Source organism: Cynocephalus volans, chromosome 4, assembly GCF_027409185.1.
Source record: "Cynocephalus volans isolate mCynVol1 chromosome 4, mCynVol1.pri, whole genome shotgun sequence".
Classification (NCBI taxonomy): domain Eukaryota; kingdom Metazoa; phylum Chordata; class Mammalia; order Dermoptera; family Cynocephalidae; genus Cynocephalus; species Cynocephalus volans.
In genome coordinates this window covers 29216937-29241198 of record NC_084463.1, presented here as the reverse complement: position 1 = coordinate 29241198, position 24262 = coordinate 29216937, and the positions used below count along the sequence as shown (strand labels likewise).

At 40.1% G+C, this 24262-nt stretch overlaps 1 protein-coding gene across 3 annotated transcripts in view; it reads left to right on the top strand.

Moving 5' to 3' along the window:
• Positions 1-24262, top strand: part of OPCML (opioid binding protein/cell adhesion molecule like) — a 506759-nt gene that overhangs the window by 385737 nt on the left and 96760 nt on the right. For all 3 annotated transcript variants that reach the window (XM_063093665.1, XM_063093664.1, XM_063093663.1), the window contains exon 3: positions 12468-12593. In XM_063093665.1, coding sequence (XP_062949735.1) covers positions 12468-12593 — 126 coding nt within the window. The remainder of the gene's footprint in view (positions 1-12467; positions 12594-24262) is intronic.

Genomic DNA, 24262 nt, shown 5'->3' with positions numbered 1-24262 from the left:
AGGAAATGTGTGTCTAAGTCTATAAACAACTTCTGGAAGAGATGCTGTGAAGACGACCATGACCAACAAACAGAGCGAAACTTGAGTGGCTCGTGATGACCCGTGGCCCTTGGCATGTGTTCGTGTATTTGTAATTTATAATCATATGTTCTTCCTTTCTATCATTTCTCTCATCAAAATAGAACCAAGAAGAGAAAAGCAATCAGAATAGAGCAGGTCTAATGTTCTCCAGCATGAATAAAACCATCTCACACCAGGACATGTTGAGAGTCTATAAAACAAAAAATATGGATCAGGCCCTGGCAGGAAGCATTAGGATGTGCCTTCATGCGGTTAGCCTAGTCCCAGTTTGCTGACTACCCCCACAGGATCCTGAGAGGTTGTGTTCTGTGAAAAATCTCCTTGTACTAGTAATTCATCACACATTGATTGAGAACCTCCTAGATACCAGGCATTGTGCTAAGAGGCACTTGGGATACTTAGATGAACAAATGACAGTCCTTGATTACAAAAATCCCCAGTCTAGAGGGTGAGAGAGTCATAGAAAACAATGGAACAGTGTGAGCAGGGTTTTGACACTTGACGCACGTGAAGGGTCTTCAAGAAGTTCGTTGATAGATGCATATTATCTTTTAATTCTGTTTTTCCACAAACTTTTTGAAGTACCACCATATCCTGCCAGTCACCAAGTTTTGTTCATTTTGCTCCCAAATGCCTCTCAGATATGTTTCTTTCTACCCATCTCTCCTGCTAATGTGCTTGTCAAGTTACCACCATTGCACTGCTGGACAACCTCCTAGCCAGTTTTCCCATTTCCACTAGTCTCCATGCAGCATCCAGGAGTGATCTATTCCCAGTGGAAATCTGTCTTGCCTACATAATTGTCATCATCATCCCCATCATCATCATCCCCATTACCACTACCGTCATTCCCATCACCATCATCATCACCACCACCATCATCACCATCACTACCATCACCATCACTACCACCATCGTCATTATCACCACTACCACCACCACCATCATCATCACCACCACTGTCACCACCACCACCATCACCACCACCATCACTGTCATCATCATCACATTCACCATAATCATCATCCCCATCGTCATCACTATCATCATCACCATTATCCCCATCACCATCACCATCATTACCATCATTACCAGCATCAACATCATCACCACCATCATCACCTTCACCATCACCTCGCCACCACCACCACCATCATCATCACCTTCACCGTCATCATCATCCCCATTGTCATCTCTGTCATCACCACCATCATCACCTTCACCATCACCACCACTTTCACCACCACCACCACCATCATCATCACCTTCACCGTCATCATCATCCCCATTGTCATCACTATCATCACCACCATCATCACCTTCACCATCATCACCACCACTTTCACCACCACCACCACCACCATCATCATCACCTTCACCGTCATCATCATCCCCATTGTCATCACTATCATCACCACCATCATCACCTTCACCATCACCACCACCACTTTCACCACCACCACCACCATCATCATCACCTTCATCGTCATCATCATCCCCATTGTCATCACTATCATCACCACCATCATCACCTTCACCATCATCACCACCACTTTCACCACCACCACCACCATCATCATCACCTTCACCACCATCATCATTACCACCATCATTATCATCATCATCACTATCACCATCATCATTATCATCACCTTTAAACATTTTAATTCACCCCCCCCAAAATCTAAAACCTTAGTATTTCCTCCAAACATCTGTATATTCCAGCCCCCACCAAACTTCCAGCCTCAACTCGCAGGATTTTATTCTTTTCACTACAGCCACAGTCGCCCAAGCTGATCATGCGCCCTCTCTCTGCAGAGCCTTTGCACAGGCTGATTCTTCTGCCCAGCTCTGCCCAACACAAACTGCTTACCAAACTCACTAACCAGGACAAACTCCTTATTGTGGGCTATCGTGGAGCCCTGCACCACTTCATAGCACAGCCAGAGTGGTATTCACACATTTATTTTCATGATTGTTTATCAGTGTCAGTGTTCACCTCCAGACACTAAGCTTCATAATTTACATGAGAGAGAGAGAGACCTTGTCTTACTATTCTACTGCCAAGGTAATGCCTAGCACATAGTAGGCACTCAGTATTTTCAAATGAATATATCCCATTGTTATTCACAGGTTGCCATAGAACATAGATGTACATTCATCTCTGGAATGGAGAGAGCTGATGGAAAAAGGGGTATTCTATCTCAATATCAGTTTTCAAGTATGAGCAGAAGGTGAGCAGGCAGATGAGTGAGGAAGAGGGCACATGCGCAGAGGAGGCAGCCTATGCAAAGCTGTGGAATCATGAACCAGCATTGCTCAATAGGCTGACATGGTGAGGGCAGTGTGAGTTGCTTTGGAAAGAAGAGGGGAAGTAATGAGAGATGGCAAATTCAGCAGCATTATGAAATGCACTACCAATTAAAGAAAAGGATATTTCCTGAGACCCGCTATGTGTTGAGTTGTCTTCTCTCCTTGTAGTACAGGAACTGCTGGACATCTTCTGTTTTTGTAGTACAGGACCTCTCAAGAGCAGATGGGTCATAATTGATATTTTTACAAACAGCTGTATGCAGATAAAATTCACACTGCATAACAGCCATCCTTTTAAAGTGTAAAATGTAGTGCTTTTTCAGGTATGCACAAAGTTATGCAGCAGTCCCCACTACCTAATTCTAGAACATCTTTATCACCCCAATAAGAAACCCCATTCCCCATTAGCACTCACTTCCCATTTGCCCCCTTCCCTAACCCCTGACAACCACGGATGTCCTTTCTATGTCTATGGATTTGCCTACTCTGGATTGTGCATATAAATGGAATCATACAATATGTAGCCTTTTGTGTTTTTCGGGTTCATTCATGTTGGATCATGTATCAGTACTTCATTTCTTTTTATAGCCACATACTATTCCATTGCATGGATATATCACATTTTGTTTACACATTCATCTGTTAAGACATTTGCACTGTTTTTACATTTTGTACATTAATGCTGAATGAATAATGCTGCTATAAACACTCGTGTACAAGTTATTGGGTGGATATATGTTTTCATTTCTCTTGGGTATGTAGCTAGGAGGGGAATCACCAGTTCATATGGTAACTCTATCTTTCACTTTTTGAGTAATTGCCAGACTGTCTTCCAGGGTGGCTGCACCATGATATATTCCCACTGGCAGTGTACAAGGGTTCTAATTTACTATATCCTTGCAAATAATTGTTATTGTCCATAACAATTTATGGACAATAATTTATTTTGGATACTAGTCCCTTATCAGAAATGATCTGAAAATATTTTCTCTTATTTTGTGGATTTTCTTTGGACTTTTTTTGTTAGTGTCCTTTGAAGCACAAACATTTTTAATTTTGGTGAAGTCCAATTTATTTTTTCTGCTGCTTATGCTTTTGGTGGTATATCTGAGAATCCGTTGCTTAATCAAAGGTACAAAATCTTTGCCTATGATTTCTTCTAAGTTTTAGTTCTTACATTTAGGTCTTTGATCTACTTTGAGTTCATTTTTATATATGGTGTGCAGTAGGGGTCCAACTTCATTCTTTTGCATGTGAATATCAAGTTGTCCCAGCACCATTTGTTGAAAACACTGTTGGTTCCCCGTGGAATTGCCTTGGCACCTTGTTGAAAATCAATTGAACCTTAATTGTATGGATATAGTTTTGGATTCTCTATTCTATTGATGTATATGTCTATCCTTATGCTGATTTGTGCTAGTTAGTATTATCTAGGAATGTGTTAAGAAAGGAAACAATGTATACACAGCCCTTAATGCTAGGCTGAAATAAACATTTTGTTGTTGCTGGTGGTGGTGTTATCACCCTGTTCTCAGAGTAGCCCCCTTAGACCAGAAAAGACCTGAGAATTCAAAATCCAGTGCCTTTATTCTAAAATGGTTAACCAAAACTAACAAAAACAGCAACTGCACACAGGTACACACAGCCCTAGCCAGATGGTTTCAGTGATTTGCAAAAGATCACACAGCAGTGGAAGAAAAAAGATTAGAACTCACCTCTCTTTAGACTTTATGTACTACTTTTTGCAAAATACCATAGTATTTCAGTGTACAAAATATCACACAACCCAGCCTAGCACAAATACCATAATTCCCAACTTCTACCTCTGGCTTAGGAATAAACTCCCCTATTAAAATTCAAAAAGGTAACCCCGCAAGCATAAAACATTAAATTCTTAAAAGTCTTTACTATATTGTTTTTATAAATTAGCCTTGAATGTTTAATACTGTAATGAAAAGCATTCCATATTTATATTAGCTTTCACATGGTCACTTAATATTTTGTTATTCCCTGAGAATAATAATAACAATAAAGTGGAACAATAATAATGGCTATTTGAGGCATTTTGAAATCATTATCTCTAATCCAGTTTCCACACCCCAGAGGCAAATATGGTTATGCCCATTTAACAGTAGAGGAAGCTGGAACTTACTGGGCTCAAGTAACTTTTCAAAAATAACTTAGAAAATAGTTGGGAAAAAATGACGTTCAAACTTTAGCCTCTATGACTCTAAGTCATAACTTTTTTTTTTTTTTTTAAACTGTGCTGTGCAGTCCTAAATAAAACACTTAACAGTAAGGCCTGCAGATACTGTGACTGGACAGAGGCAGGTGGAGTTGTGGGTGGAAGGAGGCCCTTGCAGACCTCTGGGGCGAGCACACCATGAGGCATCTGTCCTTTGGAGCAGGCCCTGGAGGGCAGGACCCTGGGGACAGGCCAGCCAGGAGGGGACTCTGGACAGAACAGAGGGTCCAGGAGGGGCGAGCTGGGCTGTAGCAAGGGCTCCCGATCTTAGCTACACATCAGATTCACCTCGGAGACTTTTTAACAATGTAACCTCCTGTTCTGATCCAGACCCAAATCTGCTATCTGCTATTTAAAAAAAAAAAGAAAGAAAAGAAATTCTCCGAATAGTTCTCGCTGGCCCGAGAAGTCTAGGGGAGCAAGGTGCTAACTAAAACTGCGAGACAATGAGGAGCCAGCACTCAGCAGGCGCCTACTGTTTGCCAGGCACCAAGCTCAGACCTCCCCATGCCGCACCTTCACCACAACCGACCCATCGACAGGCCTCGTGACGGTCCCTTCGCGGGGCGAGCTGAGCGCTGTCCCGGGCAATGCCACGGTGCACGGGCATCTCGTCGGGCACGGAGAAGCGGCCCCAGCCCGACCACCGTGCCCCGCGGCCACTGTCCAGGTGCCGGCAAACTTGGGTTTCCTCACCTGACTACCTGCGAGATGCCGTCAAGGTCACATCGGACCGTGAAGCCAAAAGCACGTTTCCCGTGTGAAGTGGAACTCCGCACAGGGCCGAGGATGAGGAGGTGACCGTCCTGTCCTCTGCGTCCTGCGCTCTCGGCGTGCGCCCGGGCCCTGGCCCTGCTCTTTCTAGAAACAGACACCCCCCAAGAGAAGACAGAGGAAAAAGAGCAAGGGATTTATTTACACAGACGCGTGAGATTTGCCCTGTGTATTTCCTTAAGCTCCATAACTGAGTTTAAGAGGAGGAAACTGATGATTAGTTACTGAATATCTGCTTTTTACTTTGGTAGCTAGAGTATATATGTGTATACATATGTGTATATATGACATACAAAATATGGTATGTTATGCATTATTGAATATAACATATATGATATTATATATTATTTGGGAATTAAAAGATATTATCAATCTTTTCATGAACTTCACTTGAAGATCCCTCGTATTATACAATATATTATGTATTATATAATGTAATGTTACTATATGTATGTGTGTGTACATATAGAATGAAATCTCTTCCCAGCTATCCAAGGCAAGCTTTACTTATAAGCCCAGAATTAAAATTGAAAGAACTTAGATTTAGAAAATGAGCAATCAGGCACAGATTAAGCCATTTATCTGATTCTACATAGCATGAACAGTATGAATAATGAGTATAGAAAAAGAATAATAACAGCTAATGTTTCTTAAGTATTTACTTATTTCCAAGCACTGTGCTAGTGTGTTGTATACATTTATATTTAGTTATTGAAAGAATCTGGACAGAGAAGTTTTGTCGTCCTCATTTTTCAGATGAGGAGCCAGAGACTTAGAGGGGTTAGGTGAAAGTGACCAAGGTCACACATGTCTGTCGGACGCCAGGTCCTGAGCCGTGGTTCATGGTCTGTCATATGCTGTTTCCATTGTATCACAGCTTTGTACAGGGTGGGGCTAATATGTGCAGAACTACACATTTCAATCTCCAATTAGCTTAACAAAGAAATGATTCACCTTTAGAAAAGCCTTTTCTAACTCTTAAGTACAGAATAGATTATATTAACACAGTATACATAGAAGACATTTATTTATTTAACAGACCTTTATTATGTGCCAAGAGTAGTTCTTAGTACTGGGAGTATAGTTGTTTATAAAGCCTATAGTTTAGTGTTCCAGAGAGACATTAAACAATTAATTATACACATGAATTTAAAAGCCCAAACAATATAAGTATTATAGAGGAAAATATAAAGGTTGATAGATTCTAACAAGAGGACCTGAATGAGACGGGGGAGGGGACGGCTGGGCTTATTAGCAAAGACTTCTCTGAGGAAGTAACATTAAAACTGAGCCCAGGAGGAAAAATTATGTAAGTGAAGAATAGGGTGGTGAGTATTTCAGGGACAGCAAAGGGCAAATGTTAAATCTCTAGGATAGGAAAAGCTTGACACATTATAAGGTACTGAATTTTAAAACCTGTGCACTCATATATTACATACAGGGGAAGAAAAAGAACATTACTACACATCAGGCATTGTGTTGCATGAGAACACAGGGCTAAATGCAACAGACCCCTTCCATGGAATAGCTCAGTTGCAAAGGTAAATGGTTTGCTAGAGGTGTAAACAAGAATGCCTTGGAAAGAGAAGAGAGCACAACCAAGTCACCCTGGAGGGGCTTCTGTCTGAGCTGAGCATTGAAGGGGGGGTGGGACTGTGTTTTTCAAGCAGAAGGAATAGTGTGTGTGAAGGCACAGAGATGAGACAATGACATGGCCCCGAGAGACATGTTGAGAAGGGCCTGGTAGTTAGGCTTTAGCCAAACAGCACATGCTTTTGTAAATCATGCTAAGTGTGGGCTTTACACTCAGCAGGGGGCAGCTGTTGGCAGTTTTAGGTGGAAGCTTAATTTAGAATTTAAGTGTTAGTGTGGTAGAAGTTAAGTGTCACTATGTCAATGACAGTGATATTGGAGAGGAAGGGCCGGGTTCAAGACACATTTGGGATGATAGAGAGCAACTTGACCATGCTGAGGGTTAAAAGAAAAAGTGTAAAGACCTCATGGTAACCCAGAGCCCAAGGACACCTTTGGAAATCTTCCCCTTCCTCAAGATACTTTATTGCAATCTGATAAAATAATGTCTGTCTGTCTGTCTTTCTGCATGTGTATATGTGTATATAACAATTTATCTCTCTATATTTATATGTATATTTATATCTATATCTAGATATAGGTATCTGTGCATCTTTGTCTATCATCTAGCTATCTATCTGCTGTGGGTCAAATGTGTCCCCCAAAATTCATGTACTGGAAACTTAATCTCCACTGAAACAGTGTTAAGAAGGAGGGAGATCCTATTATGGTAATTGAAAGGTGGGGCCTTTAAGAGGTGGTCACATTTTGAGGACTATGCCCTAGTGAATGGACTGATCCTTTCATGGAGTAATGGGCATGGTTCTGATGGCTTTGTAAGGAGAGCAAGTGATCAATTCAGCTGTCTTGCTGAGCCCACTCTTGCCATGTGACACCTCATCACCAAAGGACTCTGTAGAGAGCTCGTACTAAGAAGGCCCTCACCAGATGCACCCTGAACTCTAGACTTCCCAGCCTTTGAACTATGAGAAATAAATTTCATTTCTTTATAAATTACCCAGTTTCAGGTATTCTGTTAAAAGCAACAGAAATAGACTAATACACATCTATCTATTATCTATCTTAAGTGACCACATTTTGAAATTGCTGTACCTGTTCACTGAGCATTCTGCACAGTCTGTGCAAAGGCCCCGTCATAACCCAGCACCATCAGTGGGGAGGTAACCAGCTGCCTGCACCACAGGCAGGGCAGGGTTTCCAGTGTCTGCAGACATGACTGAAAACATAATTTACTCTTTGATATCCTTTAGTTAGCCTCCATCTGTCATGTTGTTTTCTTTGAGTAATCTAGGCATTTGGGGTAAGATTGTTATCCCTGTCTTTATGTTTATTTGTATATTTATAAACACTATCAATAGATATAAACTCATTTGCCACAGATACTTGTCTGCAAATGGAACATAGTTCTAGTGCCAAAATATGGGGAAGCATTTAAACTCATCCCCAAGTGCTCCTTTATTTAAAAAGTTATCATGGAAACAAGAGTAGGGTTATAACGGTATTCCTGAATTCAATTCAGATTGAAAATTAAGTTAAAAGTATGAGCAGGAAGTCACATGGCCCTGGAGAGACAAGGATAGTTGAGAGGGGCCCCTGCCCTCAGTGGTTTGCACACTGACTTGACTGGAATGGTTTTGTTTACTTTCCTAAGTGTCACGAGGGAAGGTGCTCTAGGAAGACATTTGAAACAGAGGAAATAGAATATGCAGAGGTGTTTTAGTCCATTTTGTGTTGCTATAACAGAATACCTGAGACTGGATAATTTATAAGGAAAAGAGATTTATTTGGCTTATGATTCTGGGACAGCTGCATCTGGCATGGGCCTCAGGCTGCTTCTACTCATGGTGGAAAAGCGGCAGGCAGCTGGCGGGTACAAGCAGATCACATGATGAGAGGAAGCAAGAGAGAGACAGAAGGTGCCAAGGTCTTTTTAAGCAATGAGCTCTCGTGGGAACTAATAGAGCGAGAACTCACTCATTAATCCCCCCTCCCCCAGGGAGAGCATTAATCCATTCATGAGGGATCCGCCCCCATGACTCAGTTTCCAACACTGCCACATTGGAGATCAAATTTCCACATGAGTTTTGGAGGAGACAACACATCCAAACTCCATCAAGAGGCCTATGGACATAAATATTGTGTTCAGAGAATTGGTAGAGGTTAAAAAAAGAAGGCGTGTAATATAATAAAAGCAGCTCTGCTATTTACAAACCCTATAAATTTAGTCAATTTAATCTCTCCATGCCTCAGTTTCTTCCACTTTAATAGTGAGAACATTTGTTCTATGTATCTTATAATGTGTAAGGAGCATATGACAAAATGCATGTGCAAACAATTTGAAAACAACAAGGTTACTTATAATAACACTTAATGTTAGTTTCTAAGGATATCATAATTGAGAAAAAAAAGAACTTTCCCTCTTTTTTATGGCTTCCCACACCCTTGAAAGTACGTGTATCTTCCCTCCTTTGAGCAAGTAGCAGCGGACACTCTGGAGTTGTGGCTGGTGACAAACAGCACTAGGGCTGTGTGGACATGTCTGCATCACCTTTCCCAATCCCACTTTAGGAAGCTCTTTCCTGACGGGTAACACTGACTGGGCACCTGGGGAATGAGGAGGTTGTGCCAGATGTTCATGGAATTGTACAAGTATTTCTTCATCCAGTGCCGAAACTATCAGGTGAAATAGAACATCTATGGATATACCAGCTCTGGGTTGGGGGACTGTGCCGAGAGTTTCACCCCAGAAACTCTCATCATAGCTGCAGTGTCCTGTGTCCTCCACTGTCCTGACTGTGCTTCCTTTCACTGTGGATAACTTACTACCAGGGAGACCCTGGGGTCTAGAGAAAGAGAACTTCAGATGACCTAACACTTCCAGCTAAAGCAGACATTATTTTGAGAGTATTTTGGAAGTTGCCTTGAAGTTGTTACTTTATAGAAGGGAAACATTTTTTGACATTTCTAAACCCAGATTTATTTTTTAACAAGCTAGAAAAGACTGAAAAACAGGTAGACCAGTTTTCTCAAGAGAATACAGTGTATTTAGAATGTGCACTATTTTTTCCCAGTGTGTATTTGGGCAAAATATGTGCACTGAAATTTCAGGCCAAATCTTAATGCAGAAATAATCCAAGTTATGGCAGATTTATAAGCTAGGCAATTTTTATTTATTTGCTAATGTGGTTTCCCTTAAGAGCTCAAATGTTCTACTTGTTACTTATGGCTTCTCCTTGAAAAGACTTACTTGTAAAGGTCTCGGCAGCATAAAATTCTAGGCTGCACAGTTGTCTGAGTTGAGCAGCAGCCGTAATTCTCCTTTGCTACTGATTCAGGGTAGTTTGGAATCTACTAGTGTTCTACCTGTTTGGTAATTAATAATTCATAATTAAACTGGCAGTACAAATAAATCAGCTTGACTGCAGGCTTAGAGTGTCCTCTCTCTGTTAGCCTTCCTTTTATTTTGAGGATCTGAAAGAAAATCTTGAAGAAAGGTTTAGGTATCTGAAATCTTCCTTTTAAAGCGTTCCCTTCCTTGGTTTTTGGATTTCTGCTCCATCTGCTCTTTGGGTCTTCTTTTGAAGAGGAATTAAGCATGTACCCTTGCCAGCCTCTGTGCTTACACTGAAGAGCAGAGATGTGTGTGGTCTCATGCTTGTCCCCAAGCACCTCACTCTCTCAGCAGAGAGACAGGCATAAAGTAATCAACTGTAATGTGACATGCTCCGTCCCCTCCCTAAGGCGGGTTTGGGCAAAATGCAGCAGAAGAGATGGTTGATTCTGCTTTCAGGATTTGAGGAGCAGTCGGGAAACTGCAGAGACAAGGTGACATTTGCACACCCCTTGAAAGATGAGTCATATTTTCAGACAGGAAATCAAGGAAAGAGGAGAAACAAAGCTGTGGAAGTGCTTATGCTCTTGACACATTCCAGAGAGGGAAGGGGTCCAGTGTGTGGAGAGTGCTGTGTCAGTGGGGACTGGTCCTGCAGATGAGGCTCGTCGGTGGGTTTGGGGGTTAGACTGCAGGGGTTCAGGTCATACCAAAGAGTTTGTGTGTTAAACCTGGTAGGCCATCGTGAGCTACAGGATTAAGCAGAAGAGCAGTTTGGTTAGATTATTGCCTAAAAAGATCACTCCAGCCACATGTAGGAAATAGATTGGAGGGACTCCAAAATGGAAAGAGGCCGGGAAAGCTCCAGGTGGGAGACTGTTGCAGTTGTAAGAATTGGTGAAAAAGTCAAGTAGGACAATGGCGATGAGAAGAGTTGAGAAGTAATCTAGTTATTTTTCAGTACAGAGCTTTGAGTTGGATTCGGAATCAAGGCCTGGAGGTGGGACAAGGTAGACAGTAAGACCAGGGATCATGTCAGACTTTGCAGGGCTTAAGAGAAACGGGCATGATCCTGGCCCATGAGAAGGAAATAGCTGTTTGTGAAAGAAGTTGTTGTTGTGATTGTCACCATCGTCACCACCATTGTCATCTAACATTTACTAACTGCTTACTTTACATCAGTCACTCTGCTAAGCCATTATTTTATGTAAACCTCATGACAAAGTGAGTTTAACTACTACTATAATCTGCATTTCACAGGTGAGGAAACCAAAGCTCAAATAGACAAAGGTAGTTTACCTTCCTGAAGATCATACAGCAGGAGGGGAGTTGAGCTAAGATTCAAACCTCGGTCTATCCGAATCTGTGCTCCTAACCATCATAAGGATGTGGACCATTAAACAACACATTTTATTGTACCATGTTATGGTGACAACCGAAGCAGGGACATTGGTGCATTGCTGGCTGGGTCCAGGGAGAAACCAGCCAACTTTGAGTGAGGGAGGTAAATTTCACTGAGTTTAAAAGATGTGTTTTATGGGATGGGTAGGAATTTTGGGGTTGAAAAATGAGAAAGAAAAGAATTCCAGGATGAAACAACCTGTGCAATGTCAAAGAATTTGAAAGGATCTGATAACTAAGTCAGGGTGGCTGGTTTTTTGAGTGAGATATTGGAAAAGACTTGAGATTGGGGACTACTCATGGTTATCTGCTTAAACTAGTGATTCCACTAAACGGAATGAGCATGTGGATAGACAGAGACTCTTGGAAGACTATATGAGTATTTTCCCTTTCAATAAGCAGTAATGCCCCTCTCTTCAGTTTCTTCCCCCTCCCTCCTGTTCCCATCAGCAGCCTGCCCCTTGCCCCTTCCTCCCAACACCCCCAACCACCAACCAATACACAAACCTGCCTCCTGTAACAACAGGGCATAGCTCAGAGCTCTTTCTGCCATGAAGACAATGCAATGTTATCAATGGTCATATCTTTGGCAAATCAAAAAACTTGAAATCTACTGTTGAGAATAATATTCATCATAGAAGTGTGCTATACAAATATTTATAGGCTAACACCTCCTTCTAAGTGCAAAGAATCATTCTCACCTATTTCTCCTCTCCTGCTTTCTTGCAGTTCCTCCCCAGATCATGAACATCTCCTCAGACATCACTGTGAATGAGGGAAGCAGTGTGACCTTGCTGTGTCTTGCTATTGGCAGACCAGAGCCAACCGTGACATGGAGGCACCTGTCAGTCAAGGGTAAGGTACTGACCTGCGGGAAGGTTTCAGAGTTAATATGTTAAAGACTTGCTTCTCACACACAGCAGAACTTCAGGAATCAGAAAGCAATACTGTATTTGTAATACAGTTGTGTAAAATCAAACAGGCAATACACATCAGTTGCTGCTGAGTATTCCATCCCAAAAGAAGAATTCAAGGAGGAAATTTAGTGAATTATTTTCTCAATCCTTTTTATGACCTTAGAAGGCTTTTGTTTTCCAGACTATAAAGAATAGAGGTGCATAAGAATAACTTCCAACAAAGATACTAGAGGGAGATGGGTGGAGATGGGTGGGTCAGTAGGTGGTTTGTTCTTTCTTGGAGTAGAGAATGAAGTTACTAGAATGGCCATTTAGAGCCATTTAGGCATTACTGTGCATCCAGGAGAAAAAGTATCTCCTTGCTTCAGTACTTTCAAGACATTTATCCAGAGCCACGCCTATCTGACTTGTGCATAAATAGTCCTCCTTAGGTGGAGGAGGCATAATAGATATGATTAAGTGCACCTGGGCATGCCTGTGCTGGACACTCAATAATTGGCATGAAAACATTGGTTATGATTATCACCAACTTAATAAACCAAAAGGACTGTGGGCATTATCTCCTTGGAAATGAAACTTGCCCTAAGTTGAACTTGAAATATTTACTCTGTTACTAGAAACTTTGATTCTATGATAATAAACTATGATAATTCTAGAAATTATACAAGAAACAAGTGCTCTTTCAGGCATTAGAAAATCCAAACATGAAACCCAGTGAATAGGAAAATGTGTGGAGTATGCCTGTGTGTGATGTAAAAAATAATAGAGATCTAAAAAAAAAAGCATAGGAGTAAATCTCTGTAATCTTGAGAAAGATCAGGATTTGCTAAGACTCAAAAAGCCCTAACTGTAAAAGAAAAAAAAAAAAAGATGAATTTGTCATTGTATTAGTTTGCTAGGGATGCCATAACAAAGTACCAAAAACTGTGGGACTTAAGTAAGAGAATTTTTTTTTTTTTTATTTTCTCACGTTTCTGGAAGCCAGAAGTCTAAGATGAAGGTGTCAGGTTGGTTCCTCTTCAGATCTGTGAAGAGTCTGTTCCATGCCTTGCCCTAGCTTCTAGTGGTCTGCTGGCAGTCTTTGGAGATTCTTGACTTGTAGAAGTGTCACCCTGATCTGTGCCTTCATCTCCACATGGCATTCTTTTGTGTCTGTGTCTATATTTCCCCTCTTTATGAGGACTCAAGCCATACTGCCTTAGCGCCCACACCAGTGACCTCATTTTAACTTCATTACCTCTGTGAAGCCCCTGTTTCCAAATAAGGTTACATTCTGAGCTACCGGGGATTAGGAATTCAAGTTATTTTGGGAGGGATGCAATTCAACTCATAGCAGGCTTCATCAAAATTAAAAATATCATTAAGAATAAATGAAAAGTCAGGCCGTAGACTGGGAGAAAAACATCTAGTGCATATGAAGAATTCTTACAGCACGATTCTAACAATCCGCCTCAAAATGAACAAAAACTTTGAATAGACAATTTCCAAAGAATATATATGAATGGCAAATAAGCACATGAAAATATGCTCAACATCTTTACAATAGAAATGAAAATTAAGCTACAATGAGATACCACTGTACAACCACTGGAAAGACTAAAATTCACATCAAATGCTTCGGAGGATGAGGAGTGACTGAAGCTCTTCTGTATTAACTCTGGAGCTGTGAAGTGGTAGAAGCACTATGGAAAACAATTTGGCATTTCATTGTAAAGTTAAACATGCACTTAGCGTATGACCCAGCAATTCCACTCCTAGACTTTTACTCAAGACAAATGAAAGCATGTGTTCACAAACATACATTGAACACAAATGTTTTTAGCAGCTTCATTCATAATAGCCGCAAACTAGAAATAGCCCAAATAACCATCAATAAGCAGGTAGATAAATTGCAGTATATTCAAACTACAGACTCAGCATTAAAGGGAACAAACCGTTGATACACATAACAAAATGAATGAATCATAAAAACAGTATGCTGGGAAAATGAGCTGAACACAAATGAATGCAAACTGTGTGATTTCAATCGTTTGAAATTCTAGAACAGGCAAAACTACTGTGTAGTGTAATTAACTCTAAAAGGTCAAAAGGCATTTTTTGGGACGATGGAAAAGTTCTATATCTTGAGTGGGATGGTGGTTGTATTAGGTTAAAATTAGTCAAAACAAATAACACTATACACCAAAAATAAGTGAATTTTATTTCAAGTAAAATAAACCTCAAATTTTGAAATGTAAGTACAGAGAGATGTAGAAATAATGACCTGATTTTTTTCCCTTAATTGGGAACAACAATTATGTCAGTAGCACTTATCAAATAAGAGACTGGATTTGTTACCAGGAGCGTCATTTAAGCTTTCTCTATTTTCCTCCACAAATTTCTGCCCCTGCCTTGATATAGGGAAATATAATGCCAAAAATTTTGCTTACCCTTTCTTGTATAAAGACCTCAGATATTCAAACCCAAAATGTCAGAATAGAGTAGTATTAACAAGAATATTAAAATATACATACGAGACATCACAAAGATCAACTTTAATATAAATACAGCTATATTATAGGTTACCAAAGACATGGGCTCCATGGGAATTTTCCCTAAAGTCAGAGAGAAGTTTGGATTTACTTTATGTACAAAAATATATCTAACCATCAGCCCAATGTCTATGTATTCGGTGAAGTTAGATGTCTTTCTAAATGCTTGAAATCCTAGGATGTATTTATTTGATCCTAAATACATAGTTTCTGAGCTTAGGAATCTTTTAAAAGGCATTTTGAGTTTGTGTAAGTGTTTTGAAGCAATTCTTTATAATGGTACACTGGTAAAACTTCCCTTTTAAAATAAGGGAGACTCATTCATATTCCCAACCTTTTATATAATGTAATAGTTGCGATTCAGCCTCAAAAAAGGCCTGGAAAATTCTAAATTTAAATGATTCTTCTCTTTAAATCTCACAGGCTCTGCTCTACTTTGAAGTCGCCTTTGTTTTCTCATAGCCTTGTTTTCCCTTTGCTGTCTTTCCACTATTCTCTTTCCCTCCCGTCTTCCAATGACATTTAAACATTTAAACGCAAAGCATTGTTTCCCAGGTTTGAAAAGCTCTGGAACCTGGAGGGTTTGCAAATTTAAAATTTGCATCTGCAGGGGGGCTACCAATATTTATTTTTAGAGGGATGTGTCTCCACGTTTGGAGTTAGGGAGTTACTTTAAAGGTTTAGACTGGCATCCAATAAAACCTGAACATCAATCAGCATTTTTAGAAAAACATGCTGGTTAGTTCAGCATGGAAGAATAAGAAATAAAGGTTGTAATGACATTTTCTATGAAATTTCAAGAGGATTACATTGGAGGATTTAGCTGCTGGACAGCTGTATTCCCAAAATGCTAATGAAATATTTGAAATATATGGCTTAAATTTGGGGATCTATATTACAGGAATGAATAAACAAGCTTTCATTTAGGAAAAAAAATATTTTAATGAGCAGATTATTACAGATTAAGAATAGAAGTCATATTTATAGTTTAAAATGACACTCTGAGTACATCCTGTCAATACCTAGAAATTATAGTAAAGCGGCAAAAATAAATGAATAAGTAAATCTGTTATCACACTCGAGAATAGAAATGGTAAGCTTTGGAGAATCAGAAACTATGATGAATCTCTGAAATATAAAAAGTAGATAGACGTAGTGATGGAAAAAAATACAGCTCAAAATACAGGGGTATGGTCTCTACCTGAATTGGTTGAAAAAGGAAGGGTTTCAGTGGTACACTGACTGGTAGATGTTTAAAATTGGTTGGGGGTGGGAGGAGGCCAGGGAAGAGAGTCCTGGGAGCATTTGCCAATTTCAGTGGTGTAAACACTCCCATCACTGCTGCTGTCCTGAGAGCCCTTTTGAAGTAACTTTGCTTTTCACATTCACTTCCAAACAAACAACATAGTTCTTTTTCAAAAGTAGGATGAACATTTCGAAGAATCACCAAGATAACAAATGTGGATATAGAGACCTCCTAGCTTTTCTTATTTTTTTTTTCAGTTTATTTTTTCATTATTTATTTATTTATTTATTTATATTTATATTTTTTTAATTTTTATTTTGTCCATATACAATGTGGTTGATTATTGTGGCCCATTACCGAAACCTTCCACCCTCCTCCCTCTCCCCCCTCCCACCCAACAATGTCCTTTCTGTTTGCTTGTCATATCAACTTCAAGGAATTGTAGTTGTTATGTCTTCTTCCCCCGACCCCGGTTTTGTGTGTGTGTGTGTGTGTGTGTGTGTGTGTGTGTGTGTGTGTGTGTGTGTGTGTGTGTGAATTTATTTATTTATTTTTAGCTCCCACCAATAAGTGAGAACATGTGGTATTTCTCTTTCTGTGTCTGACTCATTTCACTTAATATAATTCTCTCAAGGTCCATCCATGTTCTTGCAAATGGCAGTATTTCATTCGTTTTTATAGCTGAGTAGTATTCCATTGTGTAGATATACCACATTTTCCGTATCCACTCATCCAATGATGGACATTTGGGCTGGTTCCAACTCTTGGCTATTGTAAAGAGTGTTGCGATGAACATTGGGGAACAGGTATACCTTCGACTTGATGATTTCCCTTCCTCTGGGTATATTCCCAGCAGTGGGATAGCTGGGTCGTATGGTAGATCTATGTGCAATTGTTTGAGGAACCTCCATACCATTTTCCATATAAGCTGCACCATTTTGCAGTCCCACCAACAATGTATGAGAGTTCCTTTTTCTCCACAACCTCGCCAGCATTTATCGTTCAGTCTTTTGGATTTTAGCCATCCTAACTGGGGTGAGATGGTATCTCAATGTGGTTTTGATTTGCATTTCCCGGATGCTGAGTGATGTTGAGCATTTTTTCATATGTCTGTTGGCCATTTGTATATCTTCCTTAGAGAAATGCCTACTTACCTCTTTTGCCCATTTTTTAGTTGGGTTGCTTGTTTTCTTCTTGTAAAGTTTTTTGAGTTCCTTGTATATTCTGGATGTTAATCCTTTGTCAGATGTATATTTCGAAAATATTTTCTCCCACTCTGTTGGTTGTCTTTTAACTCTGTTAATTGTTTCTTTTGCTGTGCAGAAGCTATTTAGTTTGATATAATCCCATTTGTTTATTTATCCTTTGGTCGCCCATGATTTTGGGTCGTACTGTGTCCAGTGCTATTTCCTGAAGTTTTTCTCCTACATTTTCTTTAAGAAGTTTTATTGTTTCATGGTGTATATTTAAATCCTTAATCCATTTTGAGTTGATTTTAGTATATGGTGAGAGGTATGGGTCTAGTTTCATTCTCCTGCATATGGATATCCAATTATCCCAGCACCATTTGCTGAAGAGGCAGTCTCTTCCCCAGTGTATAGGCTTGGTGCCTTTGTCAAAGATCAGATGGCAGTAAGTGTGTGGGTTGATTTCTGGATTCTCTATTCTATTCCATTGATCAGTGTGTCTGTTTTTATGCCAGGACCATACTGTTTTGGTTATTATAGCTTTGTAGTATAGTTTAAAGTCAGGTAGTGTTATGCCTCCAGCTTTATTTTTTTTTTTTATGCTCAGTGTTGCTTTGGCTATGCGTGGTCTTTTATTATTCCATATAAATGTCTGGACAGTTCTTTCCATTTCTGAGAAAAATGTCATTGGAATTTTGATGGGGATTGCATTGAATTTGTATATCACTTTGGGTAGTATGGACATTTTCACTATGTTGATTCTTCCAATCCAAGAGCATGGGATGTCTTTCCATCTTCTTGTATCCTCTCTAATGTCTCTCAGCAGTGGCTTGTAGTTCTCATTATAGAGATTTTTCACATCCTTGGTTAACTCAGTTCCTAAGTGTTTTATTTTTTTGGTGGCTATTGCAAATGGGCAGGTTTTCTTGATTTCTCGTTCTGCATGTTCACTGTTGGAGAAAAGAAATGCTACTGATTTTTGTGTGTTGATTTTGTATCCTGCTACTATGCTGAAATCATTTATCAACTCCAAGAGTTTTTTGTAGAGGCTTTAGGCTGTTCGATATATAGGATCATGTCATCTGCAAACAGGGACAGTTTGACTTCATCTTTTCCAATCTGGATGCCCTTTATTTCCTTCTCTTCTCTGATTGCTCTGGCTAGTACTTCCAACACTATGTTGAATAAGAGTGGTGAGAGTGGGCACCCTTGTCTAGTTCCTGTTCTTAAAGAAAAGCTTTCAGCTTTTCCCCATTCAGAACGATATTGGCAGTGAGTTTATCATATATGGCTTTAATTATGTTGAGATACTTTCCATCTATACCTAACTTATAGAGGGTCTTTGTCATGAATGACTGCTGAATTTTATCAAATGCCTTTTCAGCATCTGTAGAGATGATCATATGGTCCTTGTGTTTGATTTTATTAATATGGTGTATCACATTTATTGATTTTCGTATGTTGAACCAACCTTGCATCCCTGGGATGAATCCCACTTGATCGTGGTGAATAATTTTACGTATGTGTTGCTGTATTCTGTTTGCTAGTATTTTAGTGAGGATTTTTGCATCTATATTCATCAAGGATATCGGCCTGTAGTTTTCTTTTTTGGTTATATCTTTACCTGGTTTTGGTATCAGGATGATGTTTGCTTCATAGAATGAGTTTGGGAGATGTGCGTCCGTTTCAACCTTTTGGAATAGTTTGTAGAGAAACGGTGTCAATTCCTCTTTGAATGTTTGGTAAAATTCTGCTGTGAATCCATCTGGTCCTGGGCTTTTCTTTGTTGGGAGCCTTCTGATAACAGCTTCAATCTCCTTTATTGTTATTTGTCTGTTCAGATTTTCTACGTCTTCATGGTTCAGTTTTGGGAGCTTGTGTGTGTCCAGAAATTTATCCATTTCCTCCAGATTTTCAAATTTGTTGGCGTATAGTTGTTTATAGTAGTCTCGAATGATTCCTTGTATGTCAGATGAATCAGTTGTAATATCGCCTTTTTCATTTCTAATTTTTGTTATTTGAATCTTCTCTCTTCTTTTTTTTGTTAGCCATGCTAATGGTTTGTCAATTTTATTTATCTTTTCAAAAAACCAACTTTTTGATTCGTTGATCTTTTGAATTGTTTTTTGGTTTTCAATTTCATTCAGTTCTGCTCTGATCTTAATGATTTCTTTCCGTCTGCTAACTTTAGGTTTGGATTGTTCTTGTTTTTCTAGTTCTTTAAGGTGAAGTGTTAGGTTGTTCACTTGCCATCTTTCCATTCTTCTGAAGTGAGCATTTAATGCAATAAATTTCCCCCTCAATACTGCTTTTGCAGTATCCCACAGGTTTTGGTCTGATGTATCATTGTTTTCATTAGTTTCAATAAATTTTTTGATTTCCTGCTTGATTTCTTCTTGGACCCATAGGTCATTAAGTAGAATGCTGTTTAATTTCCATGTGTTTGTATAGTTTCCAGAGTTTCGTTTGTTATTAATTTCTAGTTTTAATCCATTGTGGTCTGAGAAGGTACATGGGATAATTCCATTTTTTTTTAATTTATTGAGACTTGATTTGTGACCTAATATGTGATCTATCCTGGAGAATGATCCATGTGCTGATGAGAAGAATGAATATTCTGAGGTTGTTGGGTGGAATGTTCTGTAGATATCTGCCAATTCCAATTGGTCTCGAGTCTTGTTTAGATCTTGTGTTTCTCTACTGATTCTTTGCCTAGATGATCTGTCTAATATTGACAGTGGGGTGTTCAGGTCCCCTGCTCTTATGGTATTAGTGTCTATTTCCTTCTTTAGGTCTAATAGAGTTTGTTTTATAAATCTGGCTGCTCCAACATTGGGTGCGTACATATTTATGATTGTTATGTCTTCTTGATGGATCAGTCCTTTTATCATTAAGTAGTGTCCCTCATTGTCTCTTTTTATGGTTTTTAGTTTAAAGTCTATTTTGTCAGATATAAGAATAGCTACTCCAGCTCGATTTTCTTTTCTGTTTGCATGGTAAATCTTTTTCCATCCTTTCACTCTTAGTCTGTGTGAATCTTTATGGGTGAGGTTGGTCTCTTGTAGGCAGCATATAGTTGGGTCCTCCTTTTTGATCCAGTCAGCCAGTCAGTGTCTTTTGATTGGGGAATTTAAGCCTTTTACATTAAGAGTTGTTATCGAAAAGTGTTGATTTATTCCTAGCATTTTATTGGTTGTTTGGTTGTCTTAGGTGTCTTTTGTTCCTTGCTTTCTGATTTACTGTTTGGTTTCTGTGTTTGTTGGTTCCTTAGGTTGTAGATAGCCTTTTTGTTGGTTTGTTTTCTCTTCATGAATGCCATTTTTATTATACTAGTAGGTTTTGATTTTTCTTGGGTTTTTATGGCAGTGGTAGTTATTTTTCAGAAACCAAACCCACTACTCCCTTGAGAATTTCTTGTAAGGGTGGTCGTGTGGTGGTAAACTCCTGCAGTTTTAGTTTGTCTGAGAAATATACTATTTGCCCTTAATTTCAGAAGGATAGCCATGCAGGGTAGAGTATTCTTGGCTGGCAATCTTTGTCTTTTAGTATTTTGAATATATCATCCCATTCCTTTCTGGCTTTTAGGGTTTGTGATGAAAAGTCTGATGTTAGCCTGATTGGGGCTCCTTATAGGTGATTTGCTGCTTCTCTCTTGCAGCTTTTAAGATTCTCTCTTTGTCTCTGAGTTTTGCCAATTTGACTATAACATGTCTTGGAGAAGACCTTTTTGGGTTGAATACGTTTAGAGATCATTGAGTTTCCTGGATCTGAAGATCTGTGATTTTTCCTATACCTGGGAAGTTTTCTGGCACTATTTTGTTGAATATGTTTTCAATGCAATCTCCTTTTTCCTCCCCTACTAGAATACCCGTGACTCGGATATTTGAGCGCTTAAGGTTGTCTAATATCTCTGTCAGATTTTCTTCAATGCCTTTGATTCTTTTTTCTTTCTTTTTGTCTGCTTGTGTTATTTCAAACAGCCCATCTTCAAGTTCAGAGGTTCTCTCTTCAACTTCGACAAGCCTGCTGATTAAACTCTCCGTTGTGTTTTTTATTTCGCTGAATAACTTCTTCAGTTTGGCAAGTTCTGCTACATTTTTTTTTCAGGACATTGATTTCCTTGTACATTTCCTCTTTCAGGTCCTGTATACTTTTCCTCATTTCATCATGATGTCTAGCTGAGTTTTCTTGTATCTCATTCAGTTTCCTTAGAATTATCACTCGAAATTCCTTGTCAGTCATTTCAAGGGTTTCTTGTTCTATAGGATCTAGAGCTTGAGATTTATTATCTTTTGGTGGTGTACTTCCTTGATTTTTCATATTTCTGGTATCTTTTTTTTTATGTTTATTCATTGTGGCAGGGGGTTTCACAGCCACAGTTTTGACACTATTGACTAACTAAGATGTTGCTGTGGTTGCCAATTTGGTATGGCTACCTCAGTGACTGCTCAGTTGGCCACTAGTGCCTTGTGTGTATGGTTGCCTCGGGTCTTGGGCCTCTCCGGGGAGCCACCTCTCTGGTCAGCTTGGACTCTGCCGGGCTGCTCGATCATGGGGCGGTACTGCAGGGTGTGTGGTCTCTGCTGAGCTTCCACCTCCTGTGCTGGACTTCTCCCTGTTCCGTGTGCTCTGGCCCAGGCTGCTGGGATGCACCGAGGAACTGCAGAGCGTGTGGTCGCTGCAGAGCTTCCCCTTCCCCTACAGGATGTCTCCCTGCTCTGTGCACGCTAGGCCATGCTTCGGATGGAGCCGGGTGGTGGCAGTGAAGCCTACCTGCTGCTGGATCACGTGGCGGCGGCCCCCCCACAGGGTGTGTGGACTCTACAGAGCTTCTATCTCCCTTGCTGGACGTCTCTGTGCTCCGTACGCATTGGGCCAGGCTGCTGGATCGGGTGGTAGCACTGTGGTCTCCGTGGAGTTCCCACCTCCCCTGCCGGATATCTCCCTTCTCTGAGCGCACTAGGCCGGGCTGGGAATGGAGCTGGGTGCCTGTGGTGAAGCCTACCTGTTGGATCACGCAGTGGCGGCACCACAGGCTGTGTGTGGTTTCTGCCGAGCCTCCGCCTCCCTTTCCGGACGTCTCCCCACTCTGTGTGCACTGGGCTGGGCTGGGAATGGAGCCAGGTGGCGGCAGTGAAGCCTACCTGCTGGATCGTGTGACGGCGGCCCCACAGGGCATGTCGTCTCCATGGAGCTTCTGCCTACCCTGCTGGATGTCTCCCCGTTCCATATGCACTTGTTGTTATGTTTTTGTAGTTTAAATCAGTTGATTTGTGGGAGAGAGTGATGCTAGGGACTGTCTATTCCGCCATCTTGACCGGAAGTCCCCTCCTGGCTTTTCTGTTCTCCAGACGGAGTACGCAGCTGGAGACATCCTGACCTCCAGTTTCCTTTGCAGAATTGTAAGTGTTCCAGGATTCCCAGAAACTAGGCATTTCCAGAGGACATATGCCTCACTTCTGAGGAAAGATAGAGAGTTTACAGGATCATGATTAAATGTTGTGAACATCCCAAAGAAAACTGGTATGTAAACGTACATTTGGAGTTTTGCAGTAGATATGCAAACTGCTGAGCATTTGACCATGCATTTATTCTTTACTTTAGATGTAAAAAGCTATATTTAATTTGTTTCAATAGCAGACATTGGCTTATTTAAAAACATATTCATGTGGATTTGCTAAGAATATGGCACGTGCCTGACACATGCAGAAACCTGTACTGAGTTATCTACAGCTCAGGAACTAGGGTGATGAAGTCACGGGCTGCTGCCTTGAAGAATTTTCCACAGGAAAGAGTAGGCAAGTCCCAAAATAAGTGGACAAAGTGGATTAGCAAGTGGCCTGTGTGTTTGGAATACATTGTAAACTAGCTGGGTTTCAAGAATTAATTTTTCTTCCGTTCCTGAAGGACAGGAGAATGGGAGCTGGCTCAGCATGAACTGGGGCATCTCTTCTAGGCATATGAGTAATGTGGAAGCAAGGTTGCAGAGATGGTATGGCACAGGTCGACTGGCTAGGCTGTGTGTCCCAAGGTCTTCCCCTCTTCAGATGCCATATTAATCCACTATAATGCCTTACACACCTGGCCCTGTTTCTAATGACATATTTAGAAAGGCCAGATGTTTTGGAAAATTAATAAAGTCTACTCTTCTGTCTCTGCTCCACTGAGATTTTAAGATGACAGCCATTCACCTGTGAAGGAATTTGCTCATACAATCTACTCATATACGGCAAGTGAATGAGTTATTTCATAGAAGTGGATTTTCCAAGTAACCAAAGCTGACTCCTTTTATGCATTGACTTGAGCTGTTTTGGATGGAAGCATTTTTAAAGCATATTGTGTTCTCTCCTGTTTGCTTAAGTCTAGTGAATGCCACTTAGCCTCATCTTTATAATGTAACATCAACGTTGTACATATCAATTGTGTCTCTGCATTCAGGGACTGGAATAACTAGGAATATGCCCTTAAATATTATTTAAATTCTTGTGTCTATTTTTTGTAGTCACTCTATTTTTCCTTCCCTACAATCATACTATTAATTGTCAGTTCTTCCTAAAGTCAGCTTCTTAGCAGCCACATTTCTACTGATTATCTGTTTCTAATTCGTTAGGAGCAATAATCCATCTAACTAAGTTGCTTAGTC